At 45.0% G+C, this 14562-nt stretch overlaps 3 protein-coding genes across 15 annotated transcripts; 1 reads left to right on the top strand and 2 right to left on the bottom strand.

The window, feature by feature from the left end:
• Positions 1 to 583: 583 nt before the first annotated feature.
• Positions 584 to 3278, bottom strand: enoph1 (enolase-phosphatase 1). Its single transcript, XM_086135791.1, has 6 exons — positions 2937 to 3278; positions 2374 to 2475; positions 2078 to 2280; positions 1694 to 1826; positions 1131 to 1254; positions 584 to 848 (listed from the first exon to the last, which is right to left on the bottom strand). The coding sequence occupies exons 1-6, from the start codon at positions 3018 to 3020 to the stop codon at positions 709 to 711; spliced, it is 786 nt and encodes a 261-aa protein (XP_085991917.1). The 5' UTR covers positions 3021 to 3278; the 3' UTR covers positions 584 to 708.
• Positions 3279 to 3360: 82 nt separating this feature from the next.
• On the top strand, positions 3361 to 11677 carry LOC147191347 (heterogeneous nuclear ribonucleoprotein D0-like). 13 transcript variants are annotated; one of them, XR_015103577.1, is made up of 9 exons: positions 3361 to 3798; positions 4628 to 4796; positions 5286 to 5447; positions 5534 to 5665; positions 5754 to 5853; positions 5994 to 6140; positions 8775 to 8886; positions 9238 to 9302; positions 10775 to 11677. XR_015103577.1 is itself a non-coding variant. In XM_086135784.1 (8 exons), the coding sequence occupies exons 1-7, from the start codon at positions 3626 to 3628 to the stop codon at positions 8855 to 8857; spliced, it is 966 nt and encodes a 321-aa protein (XP_085991910.1). In that variant the 5' UTR covers positions 3361 to 3625; the 3' UTR covers positions 8858 to 8886; positions 10775 to 11677. The 13 variants fall into 13 exon arrangements, 10 of the variants coding, with proteins under 10 accessions (XP_085991910.1, XP_085991908.1, XP_085991909.1 ...); XR_015103576.1 differs by having other exon boundaries at positions 8775 to 8890; XR_015103575.1 differs by having other exon boundaries at positions 8775 to 8890; positions 9238 to 9338.
• Positions 10881 to 14537, bottom strand: LOC147191346 (vesicle-associated membrane protein 8). Its single transcript, XM_086135792.1, has 3 exons — positions 14395 to 14537; positions 12856 to 13020; positions 10881 to 12180 (listed from the first exon to the last, which is right to left on the bottom strand). Exons 1-3 carry the CDS (start codon positions 14395 to 14397, stop codon positions 12043 to 12045), a joined length of 306 nt encoding a protein of 101 aa, XP_085991918.1. The 5' UTR covers positions 14398 to 14537; the 3' UTR covers positions 10881 to 12042.
• Positions 14538 to 14562: the final 25 nt, after the last annotated feature.

Genomic DNA, 14562 nt, shown 5'->3' with positions numbered 1-14562 from the left:
AAAAACTATTGAAACCATTTTGTAGTCAGGCTGTCGTGCATTGGGAAAGTATTCACAGCACTTCTGGGGGGGGGGTTCAAATTCAGATTTTTATTTGGATTAAGTATGCAAAGATCAGCCAAAGTAATTATGTTGTCTGCACTTCCTTACAAAATAATTAACAATTCACCAGCCATATTCCAAAATGTACTTTAAAAAAAATCACATTAAGGTTATGTTTTTGGGCTCGAAATTCCTCCAACCTTACTGTAATAACTGGCAGTTTTGTGAAGAATTTGAAGGGGAAAACATTTCTTCAATTTTCTATAACAAGAAAATGTGGAAAAAGTGACATTTCAACTTTGTACAAAAAAAAAAAAAGCCCCCTGTCCCAGTCGGATTGATGAGCCACGGTCAAGTCTCTTGGTTTTAGTCTTTCGTAGATGGTCCACATGCAATATTTTCAATACTCTATTTATTTACAAGATCGCTGACCGCGTTGGGGACGACGAAGCTTTTGTGCAAGATTAGGCGTTTATTTGTTACGCTCATTGGACACTTCATTCGGAATTGATGCACAATGTGAAAATCAGGAGGAACGGAGTCACTACGACAACACGTTTACTGTAAATAAGACTGACAAATTAGACACCACTGAGGTGGAGACCTTTGGGCTGTTTTTTTTTTAAAATATATATTAGTATACTTGAGGTTTTTCTGGCGCCTCCGTTAAGGCCCCCCCGTCACTTGCAGCTGGCCGAAGGACGTGATGACATGGTGGTGCGCTGCTTCTTCTTCCGTCAGTTCAATGTTACCCGGCCGCACCACCACCACCGCGTTGACGCCGGCCTCCTCCGCAGCTTTGGCCTCTGCAATCACACACCGGTGGTTAGATTTGCTCGAGTTCCTGTATGACTACGTGCAGCTTCTGTAACGTTTATGATTGAGTTTAAAACGGAACGCCACGCTCCACTGAATCAACCAATGTTTGGGTCGCTTAAATAAATGCCTCGTTTTTTTTTTTTTCTCCAGCTCTGAGGAGAAATGCGGTGGTGCTTCACTGTGTAAATTAGTCCGACAAAACCCGTTGCTAAATATGTCCCCCAGCTGCATTGTTCAAACAATTCTAGAAGAAAAAGATTGGCCGGTACCGCGGGTGACATCCGTCAGGAAGGTGATTTCCCCTGGCGGACAGCCGATCCTCTCCGCGATTCTTTCGTAGCTTTTGGCGTCCACCTTGGCACCGACGGCTGTGTCAAAGTGACCGTCAAATAACTGAGGAAGGAGAAAACACCGCTCATACTAACACACCAATGTAGACGAGAACAAACGTAAGTAACTTTCTAAGAATGTGACGAAAACTCCGCTGGTGAATCATCACATTTTGCCAATGTGCCCCAACCGCAAACAATAACAAAAATTCACAATTTAGCACTGTCCCAACGGTCTGGTATATTTGGTTCAAATTTGGCAGCAATTGCGGGGGGGGGGGGGGGGGGGATGTAGAATGACTCCGCATTTCAAGTATCCTTGAAAATTGCCCCAAAATGTCCGGTTCAAAACAAAGTGGCACTTTTCATTCAATCGTGGCTTCAGAGGTCATTTTTGGGGGCCCACTCAGGATGACCTGCCTCGCAAATTCCCTGCTGCAACATGAAACAGACTTAAGGAATTTTCCAAAAGTTCCAGGGGGGTGCTTGAAAGCAAAACTCACATCTAAAACATCGCCCTCTACCGAGTGTGCGAAGAGGAGTTTTTGGGCTTCCACGCTGCCCGATGAGTAGATGAAGACCTTGAGGCCGTGCCCTCGCCACCTTCGGATGGATTGCGTCACATCCTGGTAGATCCTGCGTACAAATGTATCGCAAACATTTGGAACTTTCCGGACAAGTAGAAACAACCAAGAAAGTAAAAATGAACAGTAAAACCAGGAATTGAATTGTGATCTCACTGAAACAAGAACAAAACCCCAAAACGGACTATTATAAAGTTACGTGTTGGTTGCCGCCATCATGGTGTCCAAGAATTGCGTTGAGGCGAGGTGAAAAGCTTCACTTTGATAAAAGTCAGTCACAGACGATTTGAGGAGCCCACTTACTCGCCTCTGATTGTGCCCGACGAGTACGCCGCTCGCCACATGTGGCCCTGGAGCCGCTTGAGCGCCGTGGACTTGCGGTCGGCGGCCATCTGCCACAGCACGTCGTCCACCACCTCCCGGATGGCCTTCTCCTCATCCGTGTGCACCGTCTGGTCCACGGCGTGGACGGGACGCGCCCGGTTCTGCCTCGTGTCCTCTTCGATCTGTCACAGGAGTTGCCATAACATGTGACACCTGGAGACCTTTTCAAAGGAAAGCTTTTCCCCCCCTTTTGATGGGATAATGCATTAAATGACCTGTTTTTTGAGAAGATGAACATCCTGTTTGCACTCATCTTCCTCCCAGTGATCTGACAGATAATCTTCAAGATGCTCCCGTATGTATGGAAACAGAATATCCTGCAGTCCAAAGTGCAAATGAAAAATAAAACTGTCATCCGGGTAAAACGTTTCCTAACTTGAGTCAGAGCATCGCCAGTGAGTCCGCCGACTCCGCGGATCAACAGAATCAGCGCCAAGTCTGCAACGTTTCCGATGAGAGAGAGTCAACTCAATGAATCAATCGAACCCAATCATTTGAGTCTTACGGCGCAACCGAATCGTTGGCATCGATGCTAAGTCAGGCGCATTACACTGTTTATTCCTGTGTTGATTAATGGGCACTGTCCCAGTGAAAGACATTTTAAAAATGCAAGTCTGCCGTGTTTCGGTTAACGACCGTCAGTGAACCAACACATCTGGGATTTTGTTACAAATAAATAGTTTGATCAACACAAAACGTTATTGCTGCCTGCCTGCAGTGAGCAGATATGTTCAGGGCTACTTAATATGATCGCTTGCTGTAGTTTTTTTAAACCTACCTTTACAAAGGTGATTGGAGTGGTTGTGCCCTCGATATCCAGCAAAAGAGCAGTGGTGCAAGCGGGAATCGCCACAGTGGCCATTAATGTTGATTTATTTCTTTCTTATGTATTACAGTTTAGCTAACGTTTTAGCGTAATTAGCTTCTCCGAGCCGGTAGATCGGCGTGTATGTGACGTTCGCCGGTTGTCCAAAGCTCGCGAATCTTTTGGAAATGTGCTAAAAGCTTTTTTTTTTGTTCTTTTACGTTCTCGATTGGTTTTTATATTTAATTTGCTAGCATGACTATCGTGGTTGCGCGACAAAGCGTGAGCTAGAGCCTGCGGAAATGTCCATCAAGTCCACGTCATGATAATAGCGCCTCCCTTCCAGACGGTGGCGCTGCGGTATATCGTGTTTCGTCACCGAGACAAGCGCAGTTTGAGCGAAGAAGACGTGGGCGAAGAAGGAGAACCGTCGCCAAGTAAATAAACGACAAACATTACCAGTTAAAACGAATTAGATCAACATTTCGTGTAACCCGCGGCCAAGCTGAAGTACATGCTCCAATTTCAGAGGCTAACTCTCCAGCTAGCCTCGCGGTGAGCCTCCGGAATTTTAGCTAGCCTATAGCCTAGCTTCTCCTTACTGACGCAACCCCAGCGACAAATAAGAACTACGCTAAGAAAGAGGGAAAGGAGGAACAAACATGTCGGAAGACTGCGAGTTCAGTGAAGACGTGGGCATCATGAGGATGGAGGAGGACGGTGAGGCTTACATCGACGACCCCATGACGGCCGCGGCGGCCGTCGACAGCGGCCTGACTGAGGGCGAGGCCGACGGGGCGAGGATCGACGCGAGTAAAAATGAGGAGGATGAAGGGTAAGACTTTAATGTTTTAAATATGTTTCAACGGCTAGAACAAGTGGAATTCAAGCGCCGCGTGCCCGCTCCTCGTCAAGTAATGTTGCCAAAATATTGTACAGTGAATTCGATTAAACGTTCCGCCTCCCGCTCAATTGTACTAGATGGTGTTCGCGTGCTCTTTCCTGACCTGCTAAATGGCCTTTTAAAGCCATTTGTTTTGTCTGAATTTAGACTTGTATGCTTTAAGTGTAGTAGCAGTGGTACCACAACATGCTCGACACCGCCGAGGTCGACTGGAAGAATAGCACTTTCCGTAACAAGGAGAGGCAGAGAAGGTCCCCAATCACGCACCATTCGTAGTTGTAACATTCAGAGCATCTGTTGTTGTACCGTGAATGTTAACGTAGCAGCTGTTTGAAGATGTATAACAATTACAATAATTTGCATTATGGTGTTGCATTGAACTGGCAAATCTGATGCTTTGCTGAAACACTTTGGTGTGAAATCCTTTTTTGTTTGTCAGTTATATATAAACTTCACACCTGGGAATGACAAATAAACACCATGAAGCCAGCAAGCTTTGCGTCTCATTTGGAGAACGGTGCGAGCGAGTTGTCCGCTTTTCATTTCTTCAAAGACATGTTAGATAGCCTCCCATTTCTTGACGGTGAGAGTGTGGGAACCGACCTTGGGATTATTTTTTTTTTGAAACACCAGTATAGCAGCTGTTTCATTGAGAAGAATGATTGTTGGGAATGCAGCACGTTCGCTATGTTGTGTACCTCATGACGTGCCCTGTGAATGTATAAAAGTTACATCGCCGTAATGGTCACATTGCCAATAGGAAGGTGTTTGTCGGCGGCCTCAGCTGGGACACGACCAAGAAGGACCTGAAAGACTACTTCTCCAAGTTTGGGGAAGTTATCGACTGCACTCTGAAACTGGACCCCATGACGGGCCGCTCCAGGGGATTCGGCTTTGTCCTCTTCAAGGAGGCCGCAAGTGTTGACAAGGTACACGGCGGCATTGTTTGAAAAGCCATTCGAGCATTTGGTTCGATACCCTTGATGTTCCAAGGAAGATTCGTGGGCTACTGTGTTATTTGTTCTCATGAGTAATGAGCGCTTGCCATTAAGCCTTTTTGAGTACTTAGCTGATATATGTGCTGTGAATAGACACTTAAACGACTTTTGCATTTATTTGATATCCAGCTTAAGGTCTATTGTCTCGTCCTGTTTGTTCTTTGTCCCCAGTAGTACGACAGTTCAGCTGACTAGCAGGACAACGGTCCTTTTTCCCTTTTCGTGCTACTTTTGGCCCAATAGTAGGACCTTAAGCTGCATATCAAGGGTATCGAATAAATGCTCCAAAGGCATCTGAGCGGGTTACCCGCCATCCTTGCCTGTAGCCCCGTGGGATTACTAATGCTCCAGGACCCGTTGGACGTGCAACTTCATCAGGATTGTTTTCATCCCGACCGGATGGATGATTTCATTGCCCAGGTCACTGCGCAGAAGGAGCATAAACTCAACGGGAAGGTCATTGACCCCAAAAAAGCCAAGGCCATGAAGAGCAAGGAGCCGGTCAAGAAGATCTTTGTGGGCGGCCTCTCTCCAGACACTCCCGAGGAAAAAGTCCGAGAGTACTTCGCCACCTTTGGAGAGGTCGATAACCCGTGCCAGGCCTCCTTTTTTTTTTTTTTTTAAATTGTTAATCGAACAGCAGTCATACTTCCATTGAATCCCATCAGGTGGAGGCCGTCGAGCTTCCCATGGAGAGCAAAACCAACAAAAGGAGAGGCTTCTGCTTCATCACGTTCAAGGAGGAGGAACCGGTTAAGACCATCATGGAGAAGAAGTACCACAACATTGGGCTGAGTAAGGTAATGCCTTTCTCCGTAAGTCGCCGTCACCCGCGGCGGGACGCGTGTCTGGACAAAAAAAAAAAAAAAAAAGATGTGTGGTGTGCAGTGTGAAGTGAAGGTGGCCATGTCCAAGGAGCAGTACCAGCAGCAGCAGTACTGGGGAGGCAGAGGAGGTTACTCGCCCAGGTCTCGAGGCAGGGGAGGCGGTGAGTCCTTGCCTGAAAAAGGCATTTGGGAAATACGTACACCAACAACGTTGCACCCCACGCTAGTTTCACGAGCACGCCGATCAACGGTCCCGAGCGCGTCGCCGAGGCTGTTAAGTGATCCGAGGATGTGATCGTAGGTGCCGGTCCCAACTGGAACCAGGGTTACGGCAACTACTGGAATCACGGCTACAGCAACTACGGCTACGGCAATCAAGGCTACGGCGGATACGGCAGCTACGATTACTCTGGTTACGGCAACTATTACGGATACGGTGGCGACAGTAGTAAGTCCATGTGTGAAGATCTCTGTAGACCGTTTGAACGAACTAGATCATATTTTTATTGAGGGTGGGGGATTGGGGTGGGAGGGGGGAGGGCTCTGTTGGTGGGGGGATATGGATATCCTGATGTATTGTCTGCTACAATACAGTATCGATACACCCGCATCAAATATCAATATTGTCACTGTCACTCTTGTCAATCTTTAATGTCAACACTGCATCTAAACATGTTTTATTAACATTGTGAGTGTATTTTTGGTTTTATTTTCTTTCTCTTTTTTTTTTTTTGTACCTAATATGGAAGGACAGTTTTGATGGGATTTCCCTTCTTCTTCTTTCTTCTTATACAGGTGCATCTCAATAAATTAGAATATTGCCATTTATTTCAGTAGTTCAATATCAAACTCAAAAATTGTTTCAACATTTTTCAACAAAAATTCTTTTCACAAGGCAAATTCCTACATAATTTCTATATTAACAAAAATCATTTTGGATTGTGTCATTCTAATTTCTTGAGATGGTGTATTTTATTTTTATTTTTTTTTAGCTGTAAGCTACAATCATCAAAATTATATAAAAAAATAAAATAAAATCATGAAATATTACACTCTGTGTGTAGTGAATCAATGAGTTTCGCTTTTTGAATTGAACTGGTGAAATCAATGGACTTTCCCACTTAGTGAGATGCACCTGTATAATGTTTGATAGAGCAGATAACACCATTGTAAATATTGCGAAAATAGTTCATCGTAATCCTGCTATGACACCCACCCTTGGTCTGTCTGCCGTGGTCTTCCATGTTTATTGACGACAGCATTTCACCTTTTTTTTTATTTTTATTTAAATCTTGAAAAAAACCGTCACACTCAAGTCGATGGCACACCGCAGCGCTGCTGACGTTTGCGTTTACAATGCGGAATTCAACTTGACTTTGCCACTAATGTGTTTTGACACGCTAATGGTGAAGCACTTACAGTGACATCGCCGACTGCTGGCCTGGCATGCACATTACAGTGTTTAGTTTTTGTTTTGTCTGTTTTTTTTTCCCGCAAGGTTGATTGTTAAGTTGATTGTCCTGCAGCGTTTCATCATTTCGATGCTGACTTCATCGTGCCAGTGGTGGGCAAAATATGGCCCCCTCCATTCTAGCCGCAGTTGATTATAAATCATAAAATAAAACATGAGTGAGATACTATTTAACGGTGTAAGATGCCAATATATTAATTAAAATAATTTAAAATGTTCACGCTATATCATGAAGCACTGGTCACCACTTTTTTTTTTTTTTTTAAATATCAGAGATACAAGTAAACTTCTCCCCCCCAAAATTTTCTCTAGCATATCAGGTTTGCGTTGCGATAATTTGTAATATATTGACTAATCCTCATGAATTAAGTACCCCTGCCTGCAAGAATTCTCGCCCTATTTGTGAGTACGCTGTGAAAAACATTGTATCCTGCTGTTAGGAGGTGGAATTTTTTTGGCGGGGTTTGTTTTCCTGGAACCTCATCGCTAAAAATGACAGCGAATTGTAAATTGCGTAGGCCTTCCTAGGTCAAACTTAAAACAACAAAAATGAATATCTCAAAAACGTGTTGTGCTAGGGAAAAAAATGGCATCAAAAATACGTCTAGGGACATCTAAAAGCATTTCGGATTAACGTTTGCAGCTGCCCAGTGTAATTAGCTGATTGTAACAAAATTAATTCATTCATTTTTAAAACCATAAAATAAAAACATTTGTAACAGCGTGTTACATTATATATTTTTTCATTTTTCTCTCTCTCATCTTCGGTGCGTTTTAAAAATGAAACGCGCCCACCAGAATTTGCCCACGCCCGCCACGGAGCCTCTCGTGCTGCTTTGCGTTGGATTACGTCATGATACGTGTCCCTTTTTAATTTTTTGCCAAGTCTGTAATGCGCCGCTTCGGATTTGCGGCATTCGTCTGGGACGGCAACGGTTGCAAAGGGGCCTGGCCAGTGAGTATTGCGTATTAAATGTCACACTTGTTGGATGGATTGCCCGTTTGGAACTCAAGTGGGTTCACACTCCAGAAGTTGCTTTCTTATTCGTCAGTTTGCACTCCTCGCAAAACGGGGACATTATGTGACGTTTGGGGTGAAAATTCAACATGAAAGTAGACGGGACGTTCGATGTTTATCCTAAAATTTCACTCGAAAGCCAATTTTGGGGTCAGACTGGAGATGAGAGCGTTACGCTCGATGATTCTACCGAGTGTCCCATTGAGTAATTGGATAGATTAAAAAAAAAAAAAAATCAAATCATCTTCATTATTCAACGACAAAATCTGCAGGCGAGTTGCAGGTGTTGTTATTGTCCACGTGGGGCCCCACCGGATTCCCGCTTGCGGATGCCTCACTTGCCTCACTCGGGTCAGCGGCTGGCTCGTAACCGGCTCACGGTTAGCCAGTCTGCCGACTCCCAATCTCACTCTGCGGTAACATCGACTTTTTTGGGGGGGGAATGAAATGCTTCTGGAAGCCAAGTCGGCCTCAAATGTTCAGAATACTGCACAACATGGGGGGGGGGGGACTTTGTTAGATATGTGGCGATTTGGAACTGTTTTTGCTTCTTGTTTTGGTTTTACTCTTGTTATTATTGTTTTGTGGTTTTGTGCCCTCATCTGTAGATGAGCCGGTCGGCTACGGCAAGTCCCCGCGGCGCCCCGTTCACAGCAACAGTTACCGACCGTACTAAAGCGCTCGGGGTCGCCTCAAAGGACACAAGTAGGTATGTCCGCTCCGACACGCCCGCACTTTCCCGTAAGATGTAAAAAAAAAAAAGTAGTCCTGTTGATTTAACTGTTTGATAATATTATGTTGTCATTGATATTTTCCTTTTGGTAACGTAGAGGCTACACGGGGGCGATTATTTTAACACCTGCAGCCTCCTTTGCACCTTGTTTGTTTTGGTCTCTTCTTTTTTTAACTGTAACGTTAACAGGTAAACCACTACTACTACTACTACTACTACTACTGCAGTAATGGATGTACAGTTCACGGAAAAGCGAAAGAAAAAAAAAAAGAGGAAGTATGTTGTCTTTCCTAACTCTGACATACCTTGTTTGTACCTGCCAGCGGAGCTTCCTTGCAGGCCATGAGCTGACTCCAGATACTCTCAGGGCCCGCTCAATGCGGACCGGGTACGAGACGCATACGCTCTCGCTTGCTGCCGTTTGGTATGGTCTCACAACATCCTGTATATCAACTCAAAATGAAAACAACAAAACCAAAAAAAAAAAAAAAGGGATACGATGTTGCCATTTTTTTCCTCCAATTTTGCTTCATCTCGTTTTTGAGTTGTTTGAGAAAGATGTACAGTGGTGCCTCGAGATACGAGTGACGGCGCAGACGATAGGCCGATTTTCCGTTTTTTATTTATTTTATTTTTTTAAAGGCGGTTTCGAGCTGTTTGCCACTCCCAGATGACGTTGATTTCCAAACGAAACGTAAAAGAGAACCACATACATTCAGCTTTGGTGAACTACTACGTTTAGCTTCGTGCTAACAAACAGGCTAAAATACCCCCTGTCGAGCGAACGACTTGCATGTGTGCGTGGTGACATCATCTTTCAACCAATGGAAAGTTGACCACAGTACTGGAGCAACACATGTAGACAGATAATATAACGATACGATACCTGTACTGCTATTTGTACTTTACCCTCTGTTTAAGAATGACGCCTATTCTTGCTGCTTACTGAGGAGTGACCGTGTCGAGGTATACCTCGGACACCACTTATTTATTCGGGGGCAGGGGGGTCAGTAATTGTTGACAAAATGGGGTCCCCCCCCAAATGCAATTATCTGGGGGGTCCACTGTATCCGTATTTTCATATTATACTGGACCCAGGAGGTCAAGTGGCATGCACCGGGGAGCAGCACAATATCAATTGAATTGAAGGAAAAAAAGTGGCAGAAACGATTTCAAAGTCATTGTTAACGACCGTGTGCATTATAAAGCGCTAAAAGTTTGCAAAGACATTGCAAACATTTGCGTTGGTTTTTTTCTTTTGGTTGGCCGGGGTGTCCGGAATGTACTTTCACGATCCGAGCATGGTCAAGGAATGAATGAAACCCGTTATCTCGAGGCGCCGCTTGTATGTGGTTAAATTTCCGTCAATTTTTTTTTTTTTACAGGCCCCCACCACAAGTAATGATTATTTGTAATTAAGTATTTGCTCTCCAAAGGGTACTACGGCCAAGCGGTTGTTAATCTTTCTGCACTCCTGATGCTTTTGTCTCTTGTCCATGAGCTAACAGCTTCTCTGGACGCCGCCATTGTGTTGGGGGATCACGTTTGCTTTCTTCGACATGTCTTCTCCTCTGTATAACTGACTTTCTGTAACTTTTCTGTAAAAGTAGACGTATCCAATGTAAAGCCACAAGAATTGCCACATTGACAGACATTTGCACGCAGTGTTTCCCTTTTGGATTTTTATTTTTATTTTTTGTAATGACCAGTTTTTCTTCTAGTCGTCCTCAAGATTGCTTTTCTATTTAACGTGTTTTAATGTTAATATATCAATTACGTCTATTGACCTTTTTGGCACACGGGGGATTCCTGTTCGGTTGCGCTGTGCGCCGGCTCTGACGTGTGCGCGTCTTTTCTCAGGTGCGGCGGGGCAAGAGGACGGCGGCTGACGGGGGCGGCGGAGAGGCCACCAAGCGCTCGTTGCCGATTGTAAGAAAAGAAAAAAAAAACAAACAAACCGAAGAGCCCATATTTACTCTTTATTTTCTGGAGTGTTCCGTGAATCTGACACTTATTTTTTCCACCCCCGGTTTGATTTTTGCCTGCATTTAAAGGAGTTTTAGCCCCTTTCTCCGTTTTTTTTTAAGGCTTTATGATTAGGTCGACACTTATTTACAAATGCAGATGCACATTTATCACATTCTGTTCATTAGCCCTATACAACATTGGTATATATACACACACAAAATGTATTCAATGTAAGCGTGAGGAAACAATAAAATGATTTTTTTTTTTTGGGGGGGGGGGATATTTTTGCGGGTCAACATGGCACAGAGGCAGCAGGAAGAGTGTGATGCCAACAATTTCTATGAGCATTTATTCCATATCCAGCTTGAGGTCCATGGACTAGTCTACGCTTTGCCCTTCGTGTCCTTAACTAACAAGTGCAGCCAGAGAGCATCGTAGTACGCGTTTTTTGGAATTCTGTCTTACTTGTGGCTTTTTGGGAGGGGGGTGGGGCCAAGGAGGCTGCTAGCATGGGCCCTGCTTACTCGATGGGCCTTGCAGTGTTACGAGCATAGAAGTGTACCAGTTTGGTCTGATGACATACTTTTTGTAGGCTGGACATGGTCCCCAAAGAAATCACCAGTGAGAGGCAGTGCCGAATCGTTAGCTCGGGCCAGTTCTGGCTTGAAAAAACAAAAAGAGTTTGCGAGACAGTCAGGAATGGCTTTGACAATGTGATTTGCGCTCGAGAGTGCAAATGATTGCAGTGTATTGTTTTGATCAGCTCATGTTCAATAAAAGGTCCGATTAATGTAACCACATTGGCTTCCATTCTTAATGTCACTATTCAGATTAGTACTGTGTTCTTTTTTTTGAGCTAATGCACCAAGTTAGAGCAAGACGTTTGCACTTCTTTTACGATCATCTTCGTTCCAGTCGGCCTCACCGGGCTTTCGCCATTTACGTGTGCCGGAAGGAAGTGTTTTCACTTGTTTTGCTGAATGCAGAAGTCGGTTGTGCGTGTACCAGATTGTCTTACTCGTGAGGGACCCCCCCCCCCCCCCCCAAAAAAAATGTACATGGACCTTCAGCTGCAGGCGTTTGATTAATCGCTCGATTCTTCTCAAACAGGCTTCCCCCTCGTTGCCTTTCAATTCATCCAAAACGGCGGCGTGCACCGATTAGATGACTTTGGTGGCAGCCAGGATGATGAGGATGAGGACGATCAGCACGATCGCGCCAATGATGACGAGCATTTTGATGTTTCTCCACCAGTACTTCCTGGCCACCCGCGCGGAGGTTCTCTGGAAGGAGTCGGCCTGCAAACGGCAACGTCAATGTCATCAAAATGGCCGACCGCGTTTGAAACAAAACTTTTACAAATGTGCATTTTGGGCCACTTTAGGACACCAAAGCAAACCGAGTAATTTGACTTTTGCCACGTCGCTTTTGAATTACCAACAATGGTCTTGTTATTCTCCCGCAGCCAAAAGAACGTCCCCTGCGAAAGAGGCTCTTTTTTGGGAGTTCCAGAAACGTTTGGGGCGGTGTCGAGAATAGCGTCCCCATCGCGCTCCCACAGAAAACAATCCTGTCCCAGTGCCCGGCCATAATGAGATAAGTCCTGCTTCCGGTGAAAACGACTCCCGTCCTGCTCCAGCTCCGCACCTCCGCGCTCCAGCACTGCTCCCGTCTTGGTGAGGTCAGCTACGTTAAAAACTAAGCGGGATCTTCTTTTTTGCCCCACATGAAAAAAGCCCAAAACTGAATTCGGACGCAGTACATGCAACATGAGCGCAATGACCAAAAAAATTCATATGGGAGACGTGCGCGCTCCAGGCAGCGCTTCTATTAGGAACGTTCCAATCAGCGGTGTTCCGAGTTGCAGACCGGACCCGAAAGTCTTCGGGAACTCTCGGTACCAAAGACCCAAAAAAAAAAAAGCCGATTTCCCCCCGAAAGAACTCGCCTGACGCCAAATGTCCAAAACTCACAGAGGCCTGCAGGTCTCCGGTCTTGCCGATCAAGTCGTCCAGCCGGTCTCCTCGCTCCAAAACCTTGTCGATGTTGTCCTTCAGAATGACCTTCACCTCGTTCACTTGACCTTGCACGTGCTCCAGCTTAGAAGCGGAGCCGGACGACGGGACGTTCGGGTCAGCCTGCCGGGGGATGGGGGGGGGGGGTCCACAAAACTAATGAACTGGCTTTCAAAAACATCACAGACTATTGAGTCAAAGTAGAACCTGGTGTGTTTTCACTTTGAAGAAACCTAACACTGGTTTTCAAAGACAATTTAGTCTCGTATCTAATCTGTTTTTTTTCCGTCAACCTTAAGGACCAGCAAGCATTCTTCAATGTATCTTTCCAAATCCGCTCAAGATTTGTCCTTTGACGACTTCAACCAAAGTCCAAGCTTAGCTGTCCTTTTGCTCTTTCATTTTGTACAAATCTTGGGACACAATCATTACTTTGGCACCAGAGCAAGGAACCAAACGTGGCAGAGAATCATCGTTTAACCGCAGCGTCCGCAGTCGTGCTTCATTGGAGCAAAAATACGCCAATCCTGACGCTCGTATTAGGAGCAAGCAAACGAAACTAAACGATTTATATATCTTTTTTAAAACGAGAATGGTTTAGTCTGTCATAAAACGAATACGCCGGAAGAGTTTTGCTACACATTAGAAGCAATGTTGTGAAACGGATTGACCTGAAGACGATTTAGTCGCCATGTGTCTTTTTCCGAAACATCACAGACAAATTAGACCGTCATGAAACTAACGTGCATTTTTGTAATCAAGAGTCCTACAAGGAAGCAAGTGCATTTTTGAAAAATACTGCGTTGGATTGCCTTAAAAGGTTTGCCTTTCGTAAACACCCGAGACGATTTAGCGACGGGCCACCACAGGCTGCGGCCTCGATTGACCGAGCGCTGGGATTTTCGCCAAAACGCCAAAGGCGTGTTTTTAGCGAGCCTAACCTGTTTTTTTGTAAAACAAATGTAAAAATAGTCTAATGAATACCGTTTTTGATCATATTAAAGACAAAGTCCGTGTACCCCCTCGTGCCCTCTTCCTCACTGCAATAGAGCGACTTAATGCTATTTCCAGAAACATGAACGAGTTGAATGTCTGTGTTGGCAGTAAGCAAAGAAAATATGCTTTTTGACACGAGCAGACAATTTAAGAGTCTTCAAATACCCGAATAGGTCTATTTTTTTAGGGTGGGGGTATTGAAGGCAATTTCATGGACCTTGCATACTAACCCGGAACCTTCTTGTTTTTATCAGTGTCAACTTTACGGCACGATCAAGTCCGAGTGTCTTCACACTTCCTGCTTCACAACGGTACAGCGTTGGGCTTTTGCGTCAATCTAATCCATCGGTGAACGGCACAAGCTAAAAGAAAACTCTTAACTTCTCCCGCAGCTGGGCGTCAGCCACCGAGCCTCGACACTGTCAAAACACTCACAGGAAAGGAAAAGGGCCAGAAAGAAGAAGGGTGGAGGGAGGGGGACAAAAATAACTGAGCACTCACCATCGTGACGCCACTTGCGGGTTAATATCCAAAACTAAAATTGGCAAGCAGTGATCTTTGCTGCTTCTTGTGACTCGACTGCTGAGGGTTGCACCTCCGCTGCGTTACTCATTAACTCCTACCCGCCTCAATCAAAGTCTCACTGGCTTGACAACAGCTGCCACTGGC

The sequence above is a fragment of the Hippocampus guttulatus genome, chromosome 17, assembly GCF_054856545.1.
Source record: "Hippocampus guttulatus isolate MCC_2025c chromosome 17, RoL_Hgut_1.0, whole genome shotgun sequence".
NCBI classification, from domain to species: domain Eukaryota; kingdom Metazoa; phylum Chordata; class Actinopteri; order Syngnathiformes; family Syngnathidae; genus Hippocampus; species Hippocampus guttulatus.
This window is presented reverse-complemented; position numbering and strand designations above follow the sequence as displayed.